Source organism: Athene noctua, chromosome 17 (assembly GCF_965140245.1).
Source record: "Athene noctua chromosome 17, bAthNoc1.hap1.1, whole genome shotgun sequence".
Lineage (NCBI taxonomy): Eukaryota > Metazoa > Chordata > Aves > Strigiformes > Strigidae > Athene > Athene noctua.
Genome location: NC_134053.1, coordinates 17,129,124 through 17,144,956, shown reverse-complemented (window position 1 = coordinate 17,144,956; position 15,833 = coordinate 17,129,124). Strand labels below are relative to the sequence as shown.

The following is a 15,833-nucleotide window of genomic DNA, read 5'->3' as shown; positions in this document are numbered from 1 at the left end:
GGGAATGCGGGGATGGAGCCGCCCCCGTCCCAGCCGGCCGTGCCAGAGGAGAGGGACTGGAAGCGGGGCCAGAGCACCCTGTCACCGCCCCCCAGCAAGCGCAGGGCGCTCGCAGCCAGGCCGGGGGCGCCGGGGGGAGTGATGAGGGGAGCGGGGCGGTGGGCAAGGAGGGTGGGGTATTTTGGGGGGGGACTATTGTTTTCTTTTGTGGGTGGGGTGTTGAGGGTGGTGTATTTGCGGGGGAGGGGGGAATGTTGGTGTTTGGGGGGGGGGAGTGGGATTAGAATAGTTTGGACAGGACCTTCTCTATTGTTTTTTTCATTAAAATTTGTTTTCTAGAAAAACTTCCTGTCAGTGTGGGAGGGGGAGGCAGCGCAGGGGGCGCCGGGAAACAGCACCCGATGGTGCAGCAGCCCCGCTGAGCCCCAGATCAGAGCTGGCAAGCTTTTTGCCCCCCGCGGGAGGCAGGCGGGAGCCTTTAGGACCCAGCGGCGTCCCCGCGGGCTCCGTGCCGGCGGCAGAGGGGGTCCCGGCGGCGGCGGCGCCCCTGCCCGGTGCCCCGGCAGGCGGGTCCGCCCGGCGCAGCGCGGGGAGGCCGGGTCTACCCGGGGCGGCCCTTCCCGCCCGCGCCCCCCCTGCCCGGCCCCGCCTGCCGCCGCGGCAACAGGCGCCCCCCCCGCGCGGCGCGGCCGTTGGCTCCCGGGTGTGGGGGGGCCGCGGCTGCCGGGCACCCCCGCCCGCTGCCGGCTGGAGGAGGGGGAGCCCCTGCGCCGCCTGAGGGCGGGGGGAGCCTCCTCGCCTCTGCGGAGCCCCAGCTCTGCCGCAGGTACTGTGGCTGCCCCCGCCCCGCACCGCCTGGGGCCCGGGGCCTGCGCAGGGCCGGGGTCTGAGGGAGAGGCGGGGGGCCTGTGCGGGGGGGTCGGGGCTGGGGGGTGTGGGGGCACCCGTGTGTGACAGGGGTCGGGACGGGGGATGGGGAGCCTCTCCTGTGAGAGGGGGGTGCGAGCTGTGGGGCTGCCGGCGCGTGACAGCGGGGACGTGCAGGGGCAGCTCCGAGGGTCCCTGTGCGTGGCGGGGGAAGCTGGGGCAGTTGCGTGTGTGTGTGTGGCAGCTCGGGGGGGAGGTGCCGCGGGGCGGGGGAAGCTGGGGCTGTGTGTGGCAGAGGGGGGGCGTGGGGGGAAGCCGGGGGGCTTGGGGCAAGGGGAGGTGTGGGGCACCTCCCTGTGTGGCCCCGGGGTCAGCGCCTGCCGGGCTGTCAGGGCGAAGCCTCCCCTCATTCCTTAGCAGCAGAGGGCAGGGACGTGGGAGGACACCGTTCAGTCTGGAGGGGAAACCCCCCCGGCAGCCCTCCCCTGCCCGTAGAACAGGATCCAGCGTGCCTTTGAGTTCCGTGCCCCGAGAGTGCAGCTTCTGCAGGAGGACGTGGTTCAGGGAGAGAGGTGGGGAGCGTGAGGATGGGGAGAGGGTCTCTGCTTGGGGTCGCTCCTTTTGTCAGTGTGGGAAGGGAGGTCTTGGGGCTGAAAGAAACCGTGTGAAAAACCTGTCAAGAAAACTGCCAGACAACGTGTTCTGATAGAATTCTCCCAGTAACCCTGATATTCACTATTTCACCGTTGAATCCTGTACCAGTAAGGAGGTAGTGATGTGTACGAGAAGTATTTGTCCCAGAAAGCAAATTATTTATGTTCCCCTCTAGTGAGGAACTATGTGACAAGCTTTCAAGTGAGTGGCAGGAAGGAACAGCAGCATATTTTGGTGACAGGACTAGAAGAAAAAGTCACCAGGGTTATTTCTTTCATACCTGGTATTAACTTTTAGATGTACCGAACGCCCAGCATGTGGCTGTACAGTCTGAAAATCCTCTGTTCCCAACTGAAACGAGTGGGATTTTTCAGTAGAAAAACTGCAGAGCTGTGCAAGGCCTGTCCAGCCTCTGGCTCCCTTTGCCTGGAGGAGGCAGGAGCTTTGCCTCTGGCTGCTGAAGGATGTTATTTTTCAAAACTGAGGTTGGAGTCTGTTTCTGTCCTCTTATCTGCACCTCACTGGAGAAGGTGGATGCTGTTCCTCAGTAATGAGGTGGCAGTGCTGACAGGAGTGTTCATCAAAGCAGTATTACCTGTTTTTACTGGTAAAAGGAATCTGTGGTTGGTTAGTTTGTTTTTTTTAAGATGCTAAACATGACTCTGGCTAAAGGGCAAGTCCATTCACATAGTCTGTTTTGGATTACTGCTTTTTTTTTCTTGAATCTTGTGCTGACTGAGGGTCTTACTGTATAAAAGCTGTCAAATTCTGGCATTTCTCTGTGTTTGTTGTTACAGATCATGGCAGCAGAAACAGCAACTTCCATCCTCGACAGGGCCGTCAAGATGAGGAAGGAGATGGAAGCCCGGAAAGGGCTCTTGGCCTGGGCACTCCTTAATGTGTCTCTCGCAGGCATGCGATGTACTGAAATGTGCGTTAATTGTCACACCTGAGTCAAAGAAGCAAAGCCTCCTCCTTCGTATCTCCCTAAGTATTTCCTGGGACTGAGTAGTTGCAAAATGATAACTTCTTTTGTGTCTTTTCAGGACTGAAAATCTCATCAGCTCATATTACAACATCACATGCTGGCCAATCTGGCATCTTGGTGAGTTGCTGCAGCATTTAAATTAGTGTTTGGGGTTCTTTTCTTTTTTTTCACTTGTCAGTTTGATTGCTGGAGAGTAGTCTTTAAACAAGCTTTTTTTTTTTTTTTTTAAAAAAAGGTTTTTTTGTTTTAAATTTAAACCAAAGCTTTAGTTTGCTTTCTGCTGCCTCCCTTGAAACTTGGAATTTCATCCGTGTTAGTGACAGGTAAGGAGTGTTAACAGCTTTCTTAGATAGGAAGAACTTACTTGGTGCATTAAATCTGTTGACCGTGTAGAGGAAGGCTTTGGGGAACACGGCAGATTTTCCAGCTCTGTTGTCCCGTGGGCGTGGATGGCATTTCACAAGAATTCAGTTTTGGTTTGGAGGAGCAGACTCTAAGCCAGCTGTATCAAATATGGTTAGAGGATGAAGCAAGAGGAGGAGAAAAATCATGAGATGAATGACAGATGATTTGACAGAAGATGGTTTTTGAGAAATACTGTGAAACTTCACCATAGTGGATTTGAAAATGACTGTCCATCTTTAAAAATTCCATTTTAGCGGTATCAGTTAATGTCAATATAGAAAGGAAAATTGTCTCCAAGGGTTCTGGCATGCAAAGGTGAAGAAATCTTGGCTATTGCCCAAATTGGTACTTACTGACAGCACTGATAATTAGACCTGTTTTTAATGGGCATATGCCCGTTTTTGCAAACGAGACGCTTTGGTTATTCCCTGTGCTCAAGCTACGGTAAAAACTTCTCTGTTTCTTCTAGATCTCGCACCACTTGCATCTCTGTTCATCCTGAACGCTGCCTTTGATTTCTGGGTGTACTTCAAATACGCAGTGGCACCGACCAGCCTGGTCGCGAGTCCTCGCCAGCAGACCCTGCTGGGGTTGCAGAATGCAGCTGGGTGCAGTCAATATCTCCGGCAATTCTTCTTTTTTTTTTTCGCTTGTTTCAAGATGGTGTCTGTCTTAAGGGCAGGATTCTCTAGCGAAGCAAGTTCTGAATCGCCTCCTCTGACAGGAGCCGTAAACTGAATTACCCGCAGCGTATTAAAATTCACCGCATCAAGTGATAATTTGATGAGTGTTTGTGGGAGAACTGGAGGGGAAACAAACACAGACGGTGGGAAAGGGCAGGATGAGAGCGGCGGCTGCAGGACAGGGAGGGACTTGAACCCTGTGAGGTCGGGCAAGGAATTTGTGACTTGTCCATGGAACTAGGATCTGGGCAGAGAGCGCAGGTTCATATTTAATTTTGATGTCTTACTACTGTCACGCTGGGTAAGGAGAACCGAAGGAGAGGGACAGACAGACCTTCTTGTGAGGTCTGAAATGAGCCTCGAGAGTGGTCACTCAGAAAGCTTTTGAAGATCAAAGCAAAGTTCTAAAAAGAACCTGACAAGGCAAATATACCAAAAGCGAAATGCTGGCACGGTAGTATTGCGCTCTGCTCATCTGGCCTAGAAAATGGGGAGCAGACGGTTGTAACGCTGTAACACCAAGGTCTGAGCATCTCCCGTGTTTATTTGCACAGATCACTTGAGACATTCAGCGGCTCAAGATGCACAGAGGAGGCAGGTAGAGGACGTGATGAAATAGGTGATGGAATAGAGAACCCTCCTGCGTTAAGCAAGGTGCCTGGTAACACTGAACTGAAATCTGAAGCTGCAGGATTCGTGCTGAGTTGTGGTCCTGTGTCTCAGTCTTCTCTTTTTTTTTTCTGTCAGTGGCTTGACTGCCGAGTTCTGTGGGGGCCAGATTTTTCTAGCATCCCTTCTAGCATCTTTTCTAAATCGCCTTAAGCTGGCGTTGTGTGTGCGTCTAAAGCGGGGAGGAGAGTTTGGGGCTGCTGCATCCGCAATGCTCATTCTGGTTTTCCCTTCCGGCACCTTCTCCTCCGCCCTGGGGCCAGAGTGTGCTGAGTTACAGCCCATCCCGCTGCCCTCGCACCCACCCACAGTTTGGTACCGGTTGTGTCCCGGGGTACAGCCCCCAAGGACGGGCTCTGCCAAGCGGCAGCACTTCTTACAGCCTTACTGGAACCTCTTCCCCGAGCAGCAGCTGCACTCAGGTAAGGACCAGGACAGCTCCCCAGGGTGCAGTTTGGGTCTTTGTTTGGTGCCCTGTGCTGCTGAAGGGGAGCGGTAGCCAGTGGAGAGTTGTCTATGTGTGTGTTTGCTCCTTTTGCAAAGCGGATCTAAATTTGTCGTATGGGGATTTGTCCTTCTTCCCTAGTGCCGCTTCCTTCCGTTTAGAGCAGCTGGTTTGTTTCAGAACAAGGCAAAACCAAGCAATCAAAATGTAAGTGCAAAGGAGACCAAAAAGACGCAACCCAGACCCCAAACAAGAGTCTTTTACGTTCATGTCGTTTAGAAATCAAGGTGGAATTCTGTCTGCCTTCTATGACACAACCGTTTTCCTTTGCCCAAGGTTTCCAGCCCCAGCTCCTCTCCCAGCAGGTCACCGTCCCCCAGTAGCGCTGGGCCAGTGGAAAGCGGCGGGTTAAGGTCTCGTTGCCGCTCTTCCCCCGCTCTGTGTAATTCTACGGGCACAGAGGAGGATGTGACAGACCTCAAGGCACTGCACGCCTTCCTTCGGAGAGAGGAACAGAGGCGACAGAGAGTTCAACTCGGTAAAAAACAAACTGATTTGATGGGAAAAGCTTGGTCAGGAGAAGGGGCTGGGTTTATTGGAGATTGGCTTTTACGGATGAGAAAAGTCCCAAAGGATTCCAGTGCAGCCTACTAGGAGATAGACCTGACTCGTTTATGGTGATCGCCTGTGACCTTGGTAAAGGTGGCTGCTGACTAGTGGAGTCTTTTCCTGAGGGGTTCGGACGTGAGGTGGGACACCATCATTTCTACCTGTCTCCGTGGCCCTCAGGATGTTTTCCTCCAGAGTTTTGCTGGGGATGAGCTGGGAATGTGTGCTGAAAGATCGTCTCTGTGGCACTTGTTGGCCGTAGCGGCCCGTGATAAGCTGCCGGGCTGTGTTGCCGTGTGATGAGAGGGATATCTTGTGGAGAAGGCGTTTCAGATGCGGGGGGTGAATTACCTGCAGGCAGTTTTTGTCCTGGATAGGGACAGTCGGGGTGCAGTCGGTGTTTCTGCAGACTGACCTCAGTGTCCGTATTCATGGCTGTTCGTGTCCATGTGTCTGGCCAAAGCCTCCACCCGCTGTGCCTGTGCTGTTGCATTGAGAACTTCTATGCAATGACTGTACGTGAGTGTTTAATGAAGGAATCGTTTCCGGGGGTTCGGATTCCAGCTCTCCTTCCAGCAGCCCAGCTTTGGGGAACTGCAGCCGTTCCATCGCCGACTGCGTGCAGGTGCTGAGAAAGTTCCGGTACCAGCTGGCCTGCAGGCCCCGGGCCCCATCACCACACAAGGATGTACCTGACCTGCGCTCGATATGGGCTGCAGAAGAGGTAAATTCCACAGCAAAAGTGGTCAAGGGAGAGAAACGGGTCTGTAAAGTACACAGCTTTGGGCAGACGTTTGGATTTGAGCTGCGTCAAAAAAGTGGGAGAGAGAAATCCTCTAGCTCTGAGCTGTCTTCATCCAGCTTGCGAGGCTCCTGGTCACTGTAAATGGCCATTGCAAATTCTGAATTGTAGTGGGAAAAGTAGTTTTCCCTTGGAGAGCAAGGCTCACACTGGATACAGTAAATTTCTGATCTAAAACTGGAGTTGGAAGGGATTTGTGTTGAACCCCGTGGAACAGCTGAAGGATATAAAGCATAAAGCCTTTACGCTGGCGTCTGAAAGAAGTCTGATGCCAAGGAATGCCACTCCCGTGGCTTCACTGAAATAGGATCGATTATTTCCTACGTTACTTTAATGAAGCTGCCCATTCAGGTACCTCTTCCATCAAGCCTGCAGTTCAGAGCAATTTTATCCTCATAGAGCAGAGAGCTTCAGACTGACTTGGCCTCGTGGCGGGTGGCTGTAGCGTGACTGGAGAGTGAGCGCGTCCTCCGTGAAGCTGCTGTAGGAGTCCCGTGATCCAGCCAGCAGGCGTATAAGAATTTGGGGAAAAATGCGATTGGAATGATGCAGCTAGTGTCAGAAGTTGTCACAGACCCTAAAAACTCTTGGTATTCTCGGAAGTTCTTACACGTACTTAATGAACCTTTCCATAGGTCTGGGCACGGGGGACGATGCAGCGCCACCTCCTTGGTCCCGTGGATTCCTGGACCATGAAGTTCAGAAACGTAAGTCCCGTCTGGGGCCGAGACGTCCCGTCTCTGTGACAAGGTTTGGTTTTCCTTGCTGGAACCCAGACTGCTAAATTGGTATTTCTGCAGTATTTCTAACTCACTCCCCCGGGCTCAAAGCGTGGCAAATTCCAACCCAAAGGCTGTTTTTTTTCTGACTGTCCCGAGCAGCGTAATAAAAGCAAAAGGGAAAACCTCAATGTTAGCAACAGCCCTTGCTGGAGCAGGGCAGAGTGAATTGCAAAATAATGAGTCGGTCTGGCTTTGGATTGCCCCTTCACTCACAGCCATCTATCAGGTCTAAAGTTTTGCTTGTGTGTTTTGTGTGTTTTTTTGTTTTTTAATAAGAGTTGTGAAAAGCAAAGATGGGTATGAGATCCATGCCAGATTGCTGAGCATCTATTCCTAAACCCAGGGCTAGCGGGCTTCAGTTATCAAATCCCACACGGAGTGTTTTTCAGCTTCTTGATTTCCCCAGACAAATGTGAGAGAGAGTGGCCTCATCAAAGTATAAATTCCCTTTATGGTTGGAGGGCTGTGTTCCTAATGCCCCTTTCCTCACGGTTCAGAAAAGCTGCAGAAAGAAAAGCTTTATTTGATACTTTCTAGAGATGTGTTTTCCTGCCTCCTTTATTTGAATTTTCTGGTCTTTTAGACCTGTTAGGTTTTTTTAGACCTTTTAGTCCATTTCTGTACTGAATTTTCTGGTCTTTTAGAAAGTATTAGAGAGTCACTGAAACTCCGCCTAACTTGATATGCTAATTGAATTCCTTTTCTCCTTGGTTGGCTTCAGCATTTCCGTTGTTAAGCTCCTTTGTGATCGTAACAGTGATGATTAGTAGGATGTAAGCTAAAGGTTGGGGATTTTTAAACATTTTTCTTGCTTCTGACCTCTTGAATTTTCACCTTTTTCTTTCCTAGTGGATTAATGAGACTATTGTAGTGCCACTTGTCCAAAAGATTGAGTCTGTGCGCATTCAGCTGCAAAGAATGGTGTGTCCAGAGTTGCAGATCAGAGGTAGGATGAGGCTTTGGAGCCCCCTTCCCCCCCTCTTTGCTTCCCCCACCCCTTCCCTGCTTCCTTCCTTCCTTGCTTCCCCTCCCCCCCCCGCCCCCCCCTTGCTTCTCCTCCCCCATTTTTCTGGCTGGAAATTCTCACTCTCTCTCTACAAACTCTCCCTCTCTCCACTACTACGCCTTTTGACAAATGCTGCCCTCAACAACTTGTTTGAACAATTCTCATCAACTCCACTTGATCTTTTTCTGACACTTAGACAATTCTCAAACAACTGTTGCTCTTCTTGCATCAAATCCAGGTGCCCTTCACCCACAACTCCATTTCATAGGCTGCCTTTCCATCTGTGCTGCTGAAGCCGTGTCACGCAGATCCCCTGCAAAGCAAATGCTTCTGGCTTGCGGGCGCGACTGTGCCGAAGCCATTGGCCGGCGCCCGTGGGTGATGCAGTTCAGGGGCTACGGGTGACCGGCGGCGGAGGGGGAAGCGCAGAGCTCTGCCTTGGCAGGGAGTCCCCGGGAGGGTCGGGATTAGACCGGAGGCTGCGCTTGGGCAGGTCCCGAGCCGCACTGGCTCATCTGAGCGGCTTCACTGAGCGCAGAGAGAAGACGCTCGAGGCGGGAGGGTTGATTCGCCCGGCGCAGGCCAGCGCTGGAGCCATCTGCACGGCCTCTCCACGCACGCTCAGACAATCCTCTCGCTCCGCAAACCGGGAGCGGGGTCCCGGCTCCAGCCGGGCTCCGTGCTGTGCCCGGGAGCCGCAGCCCCCCAGGAGCCCCAAGCGGCCCCATCCCATGTCCCCGGGGCTGCAGCCGAGCCCCGGCCCTTCCCTCCCAGGGGCCAGGGCTCTTTCCTTGGGGGTAGAAGCCGCCTTTAGAGAACCCCGGCGCTGGGGGCGGGTGGGTTGGCAGCGGCAGCAGACAGCTTCACTAGTGCCGCTCGGCCTTGGGGGAGAGCAGGCGAGTGGGGAACCACGAGGCAGCCGATCTGCCGAGGCGCTCGGGCGGCAGGACACCTGGAGCACCGGGCAAGGCCCAGATGAACGGTGCAGTAGTGGTTGGAGGGAACTGGAAAGCTGACAATTCATTATCTAAAGTACTTATAAATGGCACTTGTGCATAAGAATTTAACAATTAGGGAAATTAATCCTTTGCTTAGGAGCATGCAGACTCATACCAGTTCTTGTATTGCTCTAAAAACCCACACTTCAGATACTCTGGTTCTATATACAGATAGGAAAAATGAAAAGATCAAATCTCCCAAGAACACCCCACAATTTCTGAGCTCATACTGTACTGATGAAATAATCTTTGTTCTCTCATGCTTCCTTCTGACAGCCACATTTACAGGATGGATACAAGCGAGGAAACCACCCGTACCCCATCCTGACAGCTCACTCTGCACTGTACCAGATGGTTTCCCCCCGCTCACATATTCACCTTTTTCCTCGCTTTTTGACACACTGGCAATGCCATGGGCAGCTGCTTGGCACAGCGCGGCTGCAGGGTGACGTGAGCCCGACCCATGCCTGGGACACTGCGCTGTTCACGTCTGGCTCCTGTAAGGCAACTGATTTCTAAAATGGTTGGAGGACTTGAACCAGACACGGAATTGAGCTGAATTTGGCAGTTTCTGCTTCAGAGCCCTGCTGTGCTGCTGGTGGTGTGGCTGTCAGACGTGCCAGCTGTGTGCTTTCAAAACACGGGCACGCCTGTAGGCTGAGCAGGTGGAGTTTTGGTAAGACGCAAAACCATCCAAATGGATAATTTTATGGTTTTGGAAATGCTACTCATGGTAATTTCTGCTCTCCTAACCCTTGCTAGGAAGTAATTAACTTCAAAGTGAAAAAAGGTAGGTGGCACTTAGGGAAAACCAAGATGTGCACAACATCAAAAAAAAAAAAAGAGAACTAATATTACACTGAATATCTGTGAGAAAAGCAAACTGTCCAACAGTGTTGCCACTGGCAAAACATTGTTGTCTCACCACAAAGGCTTTTTTTTACGCCTTAAACTGTCGGGTATTCTCAGTAGCTTGTCACTGGATGCTGCTGATGGTGCTGCAGACGCTCACAGGGCTGAAATCGCACCCAGGGACATTCAGCAGGGGCTAAACAGACGCCTCTGGCCCTGCAGGCGCAGGATGAGGAAGGGTGTTCCAAGTCCAGCTCCTGGCACCGCACACTGAGTCCTGGGCACGGCCTGCCCAGCCGGCAGCACCTTGCCGTGGGGCGGCATGGCGGGGCTTGTGGGCCGGGGGCTCGCGGCAGTGTTTTGTGGACTCGGCGGTACAAATGGGGTGCAGCCAAGCCCTCTGCATGCCTGGTGGGGCCGAGGTGGCCATGCCGAGCCGTGGGCTCGCTGGAGCTGCCCAGGAACGCGGCGAGGGCCACCAGCCAGAAAATGTCTCCAGCCCTGTGGCTGCCCCAGCCCCGTGGCTCCGGGTCGCCGTGCAAGCAGTGGTGTGGCTGGACACTAGTTTCTTTTAATCTAGATCATCTGTTGCTGATATGTTAAACTACAGCTGACAGGCAGCGGCTGGTCTTAGAAGCAGGGTAAGAATCGTTGGAGCATCTCATTCTGTATAAATATTTCAGCGTGCTGCTCTGGGAACAGCCCAGACTAATTTCATTCCCACAAACAACTGTAGAACGTGCTCTATGCAGTAATTCACGTTTCAGCCTTTTCATTTGTATTAATAACTGATCACTCCTATGAAACACACCTTCTCCCTAAGCCTGATGTTTCTAAAACATTGTTTTCTTAAAAAAGCCCAGTAATTTTAGTTAATAGTAAAATTATTTGCAAGCAGTTGGCCTTGTAAGGAGCTTTCTAAACTATAAAAGTTTTGCCTTCCAAAGCCTTCCGATTTTCTTTTGTTGTTTCTGCACGTCCACTTCTGACCCTTTCCAAGAAGGTGTTCACAGATCGTACCAAGCACCTTGTACGTAGAGGTATTAATGCAAATTAAGTCTACTTTCCTTGCTCTATTTTCTGTTCTCTAGTCCAGTTTAGTTTCTGGTGTTCGGGTACAGCTGCTGGATTAATGAAGAGTCATCGCATGAGTGTTTTAAGCAAGGGAAAAAGACATAGTGCTGAGGTATTTCTGAGAAACAAAGATCCCGTTGAAAAGGAATGCACTGGCCATTGCAAAAACCGCAGAATGAGGTCTGATCTCTGTCACCCCTCCCTGCCTCAGCTTGTGCCCTGACTGTGCCTCGGGAGCTCTGCTGCAGGAACCCTCTGGCCAAGGGGACAGGTAGGGAATTTTTATCAGCATCCCTAATGTGCCTTGTCCCGTCAGCTCTGCATGACTTTCCTCAAAGCATGGCAGTTTCCAGTGTTGTTTCTACTTCTAGAAAAGAATATGACATACTTCCTCTACTTGCAAAGAAATCTGGATGTGATGGTGTTGTGGTTTGCAATGTGGAGGTGGATTGTTACAGCTGCAGGGAAACAACATGGCTGAGTTCACTGGGTGTTGGTGAGGTCCTGTTTGACCTGGGGGGGTGTGAGCATCATGGTCAGAACTCTTTGTTAGCAATGAACTGGAATTTGTTCAGGGGACACCTCCTTTTTTCACCCCGAGTGATTTATCTGAGGGGACAGCGTACTAAGTTCTGTGTGTTTTACACACTTTTTCTGCTTTCGTGAACCAAAAATGGGAAGAGATCAAGGAGGATGCTCTTAACCTGAACAAGTTCTGGCCATTTGGGGTTTGTGGTGCAGATGTGCCTGTCCCTGACCTGGGGTGCTGTGGGGTTAGCGGAGTTGGGCAGGGGTAGCTCCTGTCTCAGTGCCTAATCCTCTCAAGCTATAAGCTCCCCAAATTCTATAGCCATAATGGGAAATATTCCTGCCAGACAAGGCATTTGCAAAATAATAAAGCTAATCATTGGTTTGAAAAGTTACCGTGATGATTGATGATTACCTTGGATCTGTGGGAAAGACTGATGCCTCCTCTTGCTCTTTTTTATTAAAGCTCTGGGCAGTTTGACATTGCAGTGTGTGTGTAGCCACAGCACCTTGTTGCTAAAGCTTTGCAAAGATGGGGTGCAGAGTTCTCTGCGGGTTCTGCCAGAGGAATGCTCTGAGAAAATGCTCATCACCTCTGAAAGTTGTGACTGTACCTAGGGAAGTAGGACGGGCTGTCAGCTGCTCCCTTCCAGTGGAAGCAGCGTTTAGTCCCCTGAAACGCTGGGCCGCAGCCGGGGTGCTGCACTGGTGCTTTCTTTGTCTGCAGCGCTGAATTCCTGTTTCACGACATTTAGGTGTTAAACTGAGAGGGCTCACTGGTCACAGAGACCTGCCTCGGCCTCAGGGAGGAAGAGGCTGCCATGGTGGTGGTGGTGGGATCCAGCGGTAGCGCCAGCGGGCACGGGGCAGGGCAGGATGCTCACGGGGTGGGATCAGCTCCCAGCTGGAATTCTGATGGGGCTGGGGATTTCCTACAGGGTCCGGAAGTCCCACAGGGAGCTGCATCCCAAGCCGTTCTGTGTCTTTCTTCTAACACTTACATTAGTCCAGTAGAATGTTGGTGTAAATGATACTGGAACTGAAACATGAACTGAGCAGAACGGGAAGTAACTGCTGGGTGGAACCAGGGGCTGGTGGCAGATCTGCAACATGTGGCTTATGGCTATGGTTCTCATTCTCCCCCACTGAATTTTTCAGAAAGTGAAACAAAACAAATGAAAAAACACCTGTAACCTTGAGAAGTTAAATCTTCTCCACTTTTATTGCTTTAGGATTGTGAAATGAATGGCATGCATGGACGACATGGGTTGGCAGAACCTACTTGGCTTTCGTGGTTCACGTGTGTTGCTCTGTACGGTGGAAGCACCAGCACGGAGGAGGGAAGTTTTGCAGGGGAGGACGATGAAGAAGGTGCTGTCTCTGAGGCAGAGGAGGATGCAGAGGATTCCAACTTGACAGAAGAAGGGACTGCCTGTAGAGTAGTCCCTGAAGGGGAAGAGGCTGCAGAGGAAGGCAGTTCTGAAGGGGAATATGGAGCCAGCTTAAATTACATTTTGAACTTTAAAATATTGTGCGTGCTCAAAATCATTCCTTTTGCCTGCATGATATTACTCCTGCATGATTTATGTGTGTTCAGTGTGCACATCTCTCCCTGAATCACTGATGCTAGTGATGATTTAGCGTATGTGCTTTGATTTGTGCACTTTGAGATAGTATGGTCTCCTGGATCAAATCTAATCAAAAAAGGCAGCAAAAATTCTTCAATATATGGAGGGCTGACTTTTTGTGCATTACAAACAAGTTAATCACTGATATGTCAAAGGATAACTGTTACTTAAACCTGACTCTGAACAGCAATACTGGGACGGAAATTTCTGTGCCAAGCCACTCTTGCCTGAAAAGTCAAATTCAGCTGCTGACTGGCAGAGGTAGTACAGAAGGAGACAGACTGTGCTGGGAATGCCACACTTTTCTGTACATCTCCTCTCTTCCATGGAATTTCCTCTTAATGGTTTTCACACCAATTAGATGTTCTTGGCACCGAAAGCTGTCTGTAAACTAGGTAACATAAAGTGAGCACAGTTTCCATTTTCCTGGAATAAAGGCATAAACGCACAATGCTTGATGGGAAAAACAGTCAAGTTTCGTCAATGGTCATCTTGAGGGAGGCCTTCCATGTGCAAGGGGCAAGCAAACGGGTGCATATATTGTTCTATACATTGCTCTACTCTGGATACAGCCAGAGGCTGCCTGAGAATGTCCTCACTCCAGTAACAGCAACCTGTGAGGAGAAGGTGACTGGAAAGGGTGCTGGTAAAAAGTGGCAGAGCACTGGATCCAGTTCATCTCTGCCTTCAAGGTACCCCACACCTGTTAGCTTTGTGGAACAGGGTCACCAATACATAACACAAATCCCTACGGCATTGCAAACTCCTGTTTAATTTATTTTTTATTATTACTTCTTTAATATTAATAACTCTGGTTGATTGTAGTCTGTTTGCTTGTGTAGGAAATAATGTTTCCCATACATGGCAATCACCTTAAACAAGTTAGGAACAAGCTAGGACCGTGATATAAAGTCTGAATTTTATTTCTAGCTGGTTTCCTTCTCTGTTCTTCTGGTTTTTTCTTCTCTTGCACACACAGACCTTTTGTCTCATTCTGGGCATATGGGAAAGGTAGCAAACTGGTCTATAACTAAGGATCCTGCCTATTAGACAGAAGTAAATATGCTTCATCAGTGAAATGTGTGTACAGTCTGCCCAGGGACTGGCCCCCATGGCTCCGCGCGCCCCAGGATGGGACCCTGAGGGCGCTGCCCGCCCCGGGACCACATGCAGTTCCGTACTGCCCGCCCTGGGACCGGATGCCGACGGTGGTGCCTGCCCTCCAACCAGACTCTCAACGGCGCTGCCGGCCCTGGGACCAGACCCCAATGGCTCTAACTGCCATGGGACCACACCCCAGTTCCGCACTGCCCGTCCCAGGAGGGGACCCCGACAGTGCTGCCAGCCCCGGAACCAGTGCCTGGTGCGAGCTGCCCGCCCCAGGACCGGACCCCGAAGGCTATGCAGCCCCGGGACTGAACAGTAGAGCCGCGCTGTCCGCCCCAGGACTGGACCTCGACAGCACTGCTCCCCCCTGGACCGGACCCCGGAGGCACTGCCCGCTCCAGGACCGGTGTCTGCTGTCACGCTGCCCACTCTGGGACCTCACCCCGGTTCCACGCTGCTGGCCCCAGGATGGGACACTGTCAGTGCTATCCTGCTCGTGATGGGACCCCCACAGTTCTACTGGCCCCGGGACCACACCCCAACGGCACTGCCCACCCCAAGACCAGACCACGACAGCGCTACCTGCCCCATGACCGGACCCCCATGTCTCTGCCAGCCCCGGGACCGGCACGCGGTGCCACACTGCCCGCCCCAGGACTGGACCTCAACGGTGCTGCAGGCTCCGGGACCACACCCCGTTTCCGTGCAAAGTTTGTTCATTATTAGGCAGGACTTTTTACAGCCTGGGAGATAAAAATGTTTAAGTTAGCTGCCTCCCCAAGGGCAGGCTCTGTTGCTCTAATGCTCTCAGGCTTGCTCTGTTACTCTAATGCTGTGAGGACAGAACTGGACACAAAATATCTGTGTGGAACTTGAATCTCTTCCTTCTTCTAGTGCTTTTAATTACAAAACCATGAAAGCTTATTCTGAAAACATCCATCAAATTAGTTAACCCGTAATATGCCTGCTGTAGGAAAAATGTTTTGTCATGAAGATAGATTTTCTGTGAGTCATGGTACATGTAATTTTTGGCCATGGATGGATAGAAAAAATAGCTTTTGTAAATACAAACTATAATATTGGTAGCACAAACATTGAGGTATTTGTCTTTTACATTTCTGTAGGTAAATGCCCTGTCCTGGCAGGTGTGCTGTCTCTCGTGCAGTGTTTGCAGAATGTCTCTAGGAATATGTACCAGCTGTTACATCAAAGATAAATATATCTTCTGCAAACTTGATTATTTCAAGTATATCATACAGGAATATAATTTTATTAAACATGTTGCACTTGCTTATTGCTTTTCACTTAAGCCACAACCAGAGTGCACATTTCAGCTCTTTGGTTTAATTTGCCAGGTTTATTTTCAGTAGTCAAACTTGGGAAACCCCAAGTCAATCTGATGTAACTACTTACATTGCACCCCACTCCCCCCCCCCCCCCCCCCGCCTCACCCTGGTCCTCGGCCCCTTCCCTCACACCCCTCCTGGCTGACCCCTCACCTGCAAGCTCCATTGGCTGCCCCTTCTTCGTGCCCTGCAGACCCCTAGAGCACCCTCCCTCAGCTGACACCCCTGCCCTGCTCTATCTCCCCCACCCCTGCTCCCATCACCCCTCCGTGTGCCCTGTCACCCCCTGTGCTAACCCCAGACACCATCCCTGCCCTAGGCCACCTCTGCTCCCCACTCTACAGATATCTCTCCCTCCCAGGATCCCTTGACCCTGCTGCTCCACCCATG

At 51.5% G+C, this 15,833-nt stretch overlaps 1 protein-coding gene across 1 annotated transcript; it reads left to right on the top strand.

The window, feature by feature from the left end:
* The first annotated feature begins 12 nt into the window (after positions 1–12).
* LOC141967610 (transmembrane protein 209-like) lies at positions 13–8,315 on the top strand. Its single transcript, XM_074921567.1, has 9 exons — positions 13–158; positions 2,568–2,626; positions 3,384–3,522; positions 4,445–4,688; positions 5,048–5,249; positions 5,857–6,044; positions 6,758–6,829; positions 7,754–7,850; positions 8,179–8,315. Exons 1-9 carry the CDS (start codon positions 13–15, stop codon positions 8,313–8,315), a joined length of 1,284 nt encoding a protein of 427 aa, XP_074777668.1.
* The last annotated feature ends 7,518 nt before the right edge of the window (positions 8,316–15,833 follow it).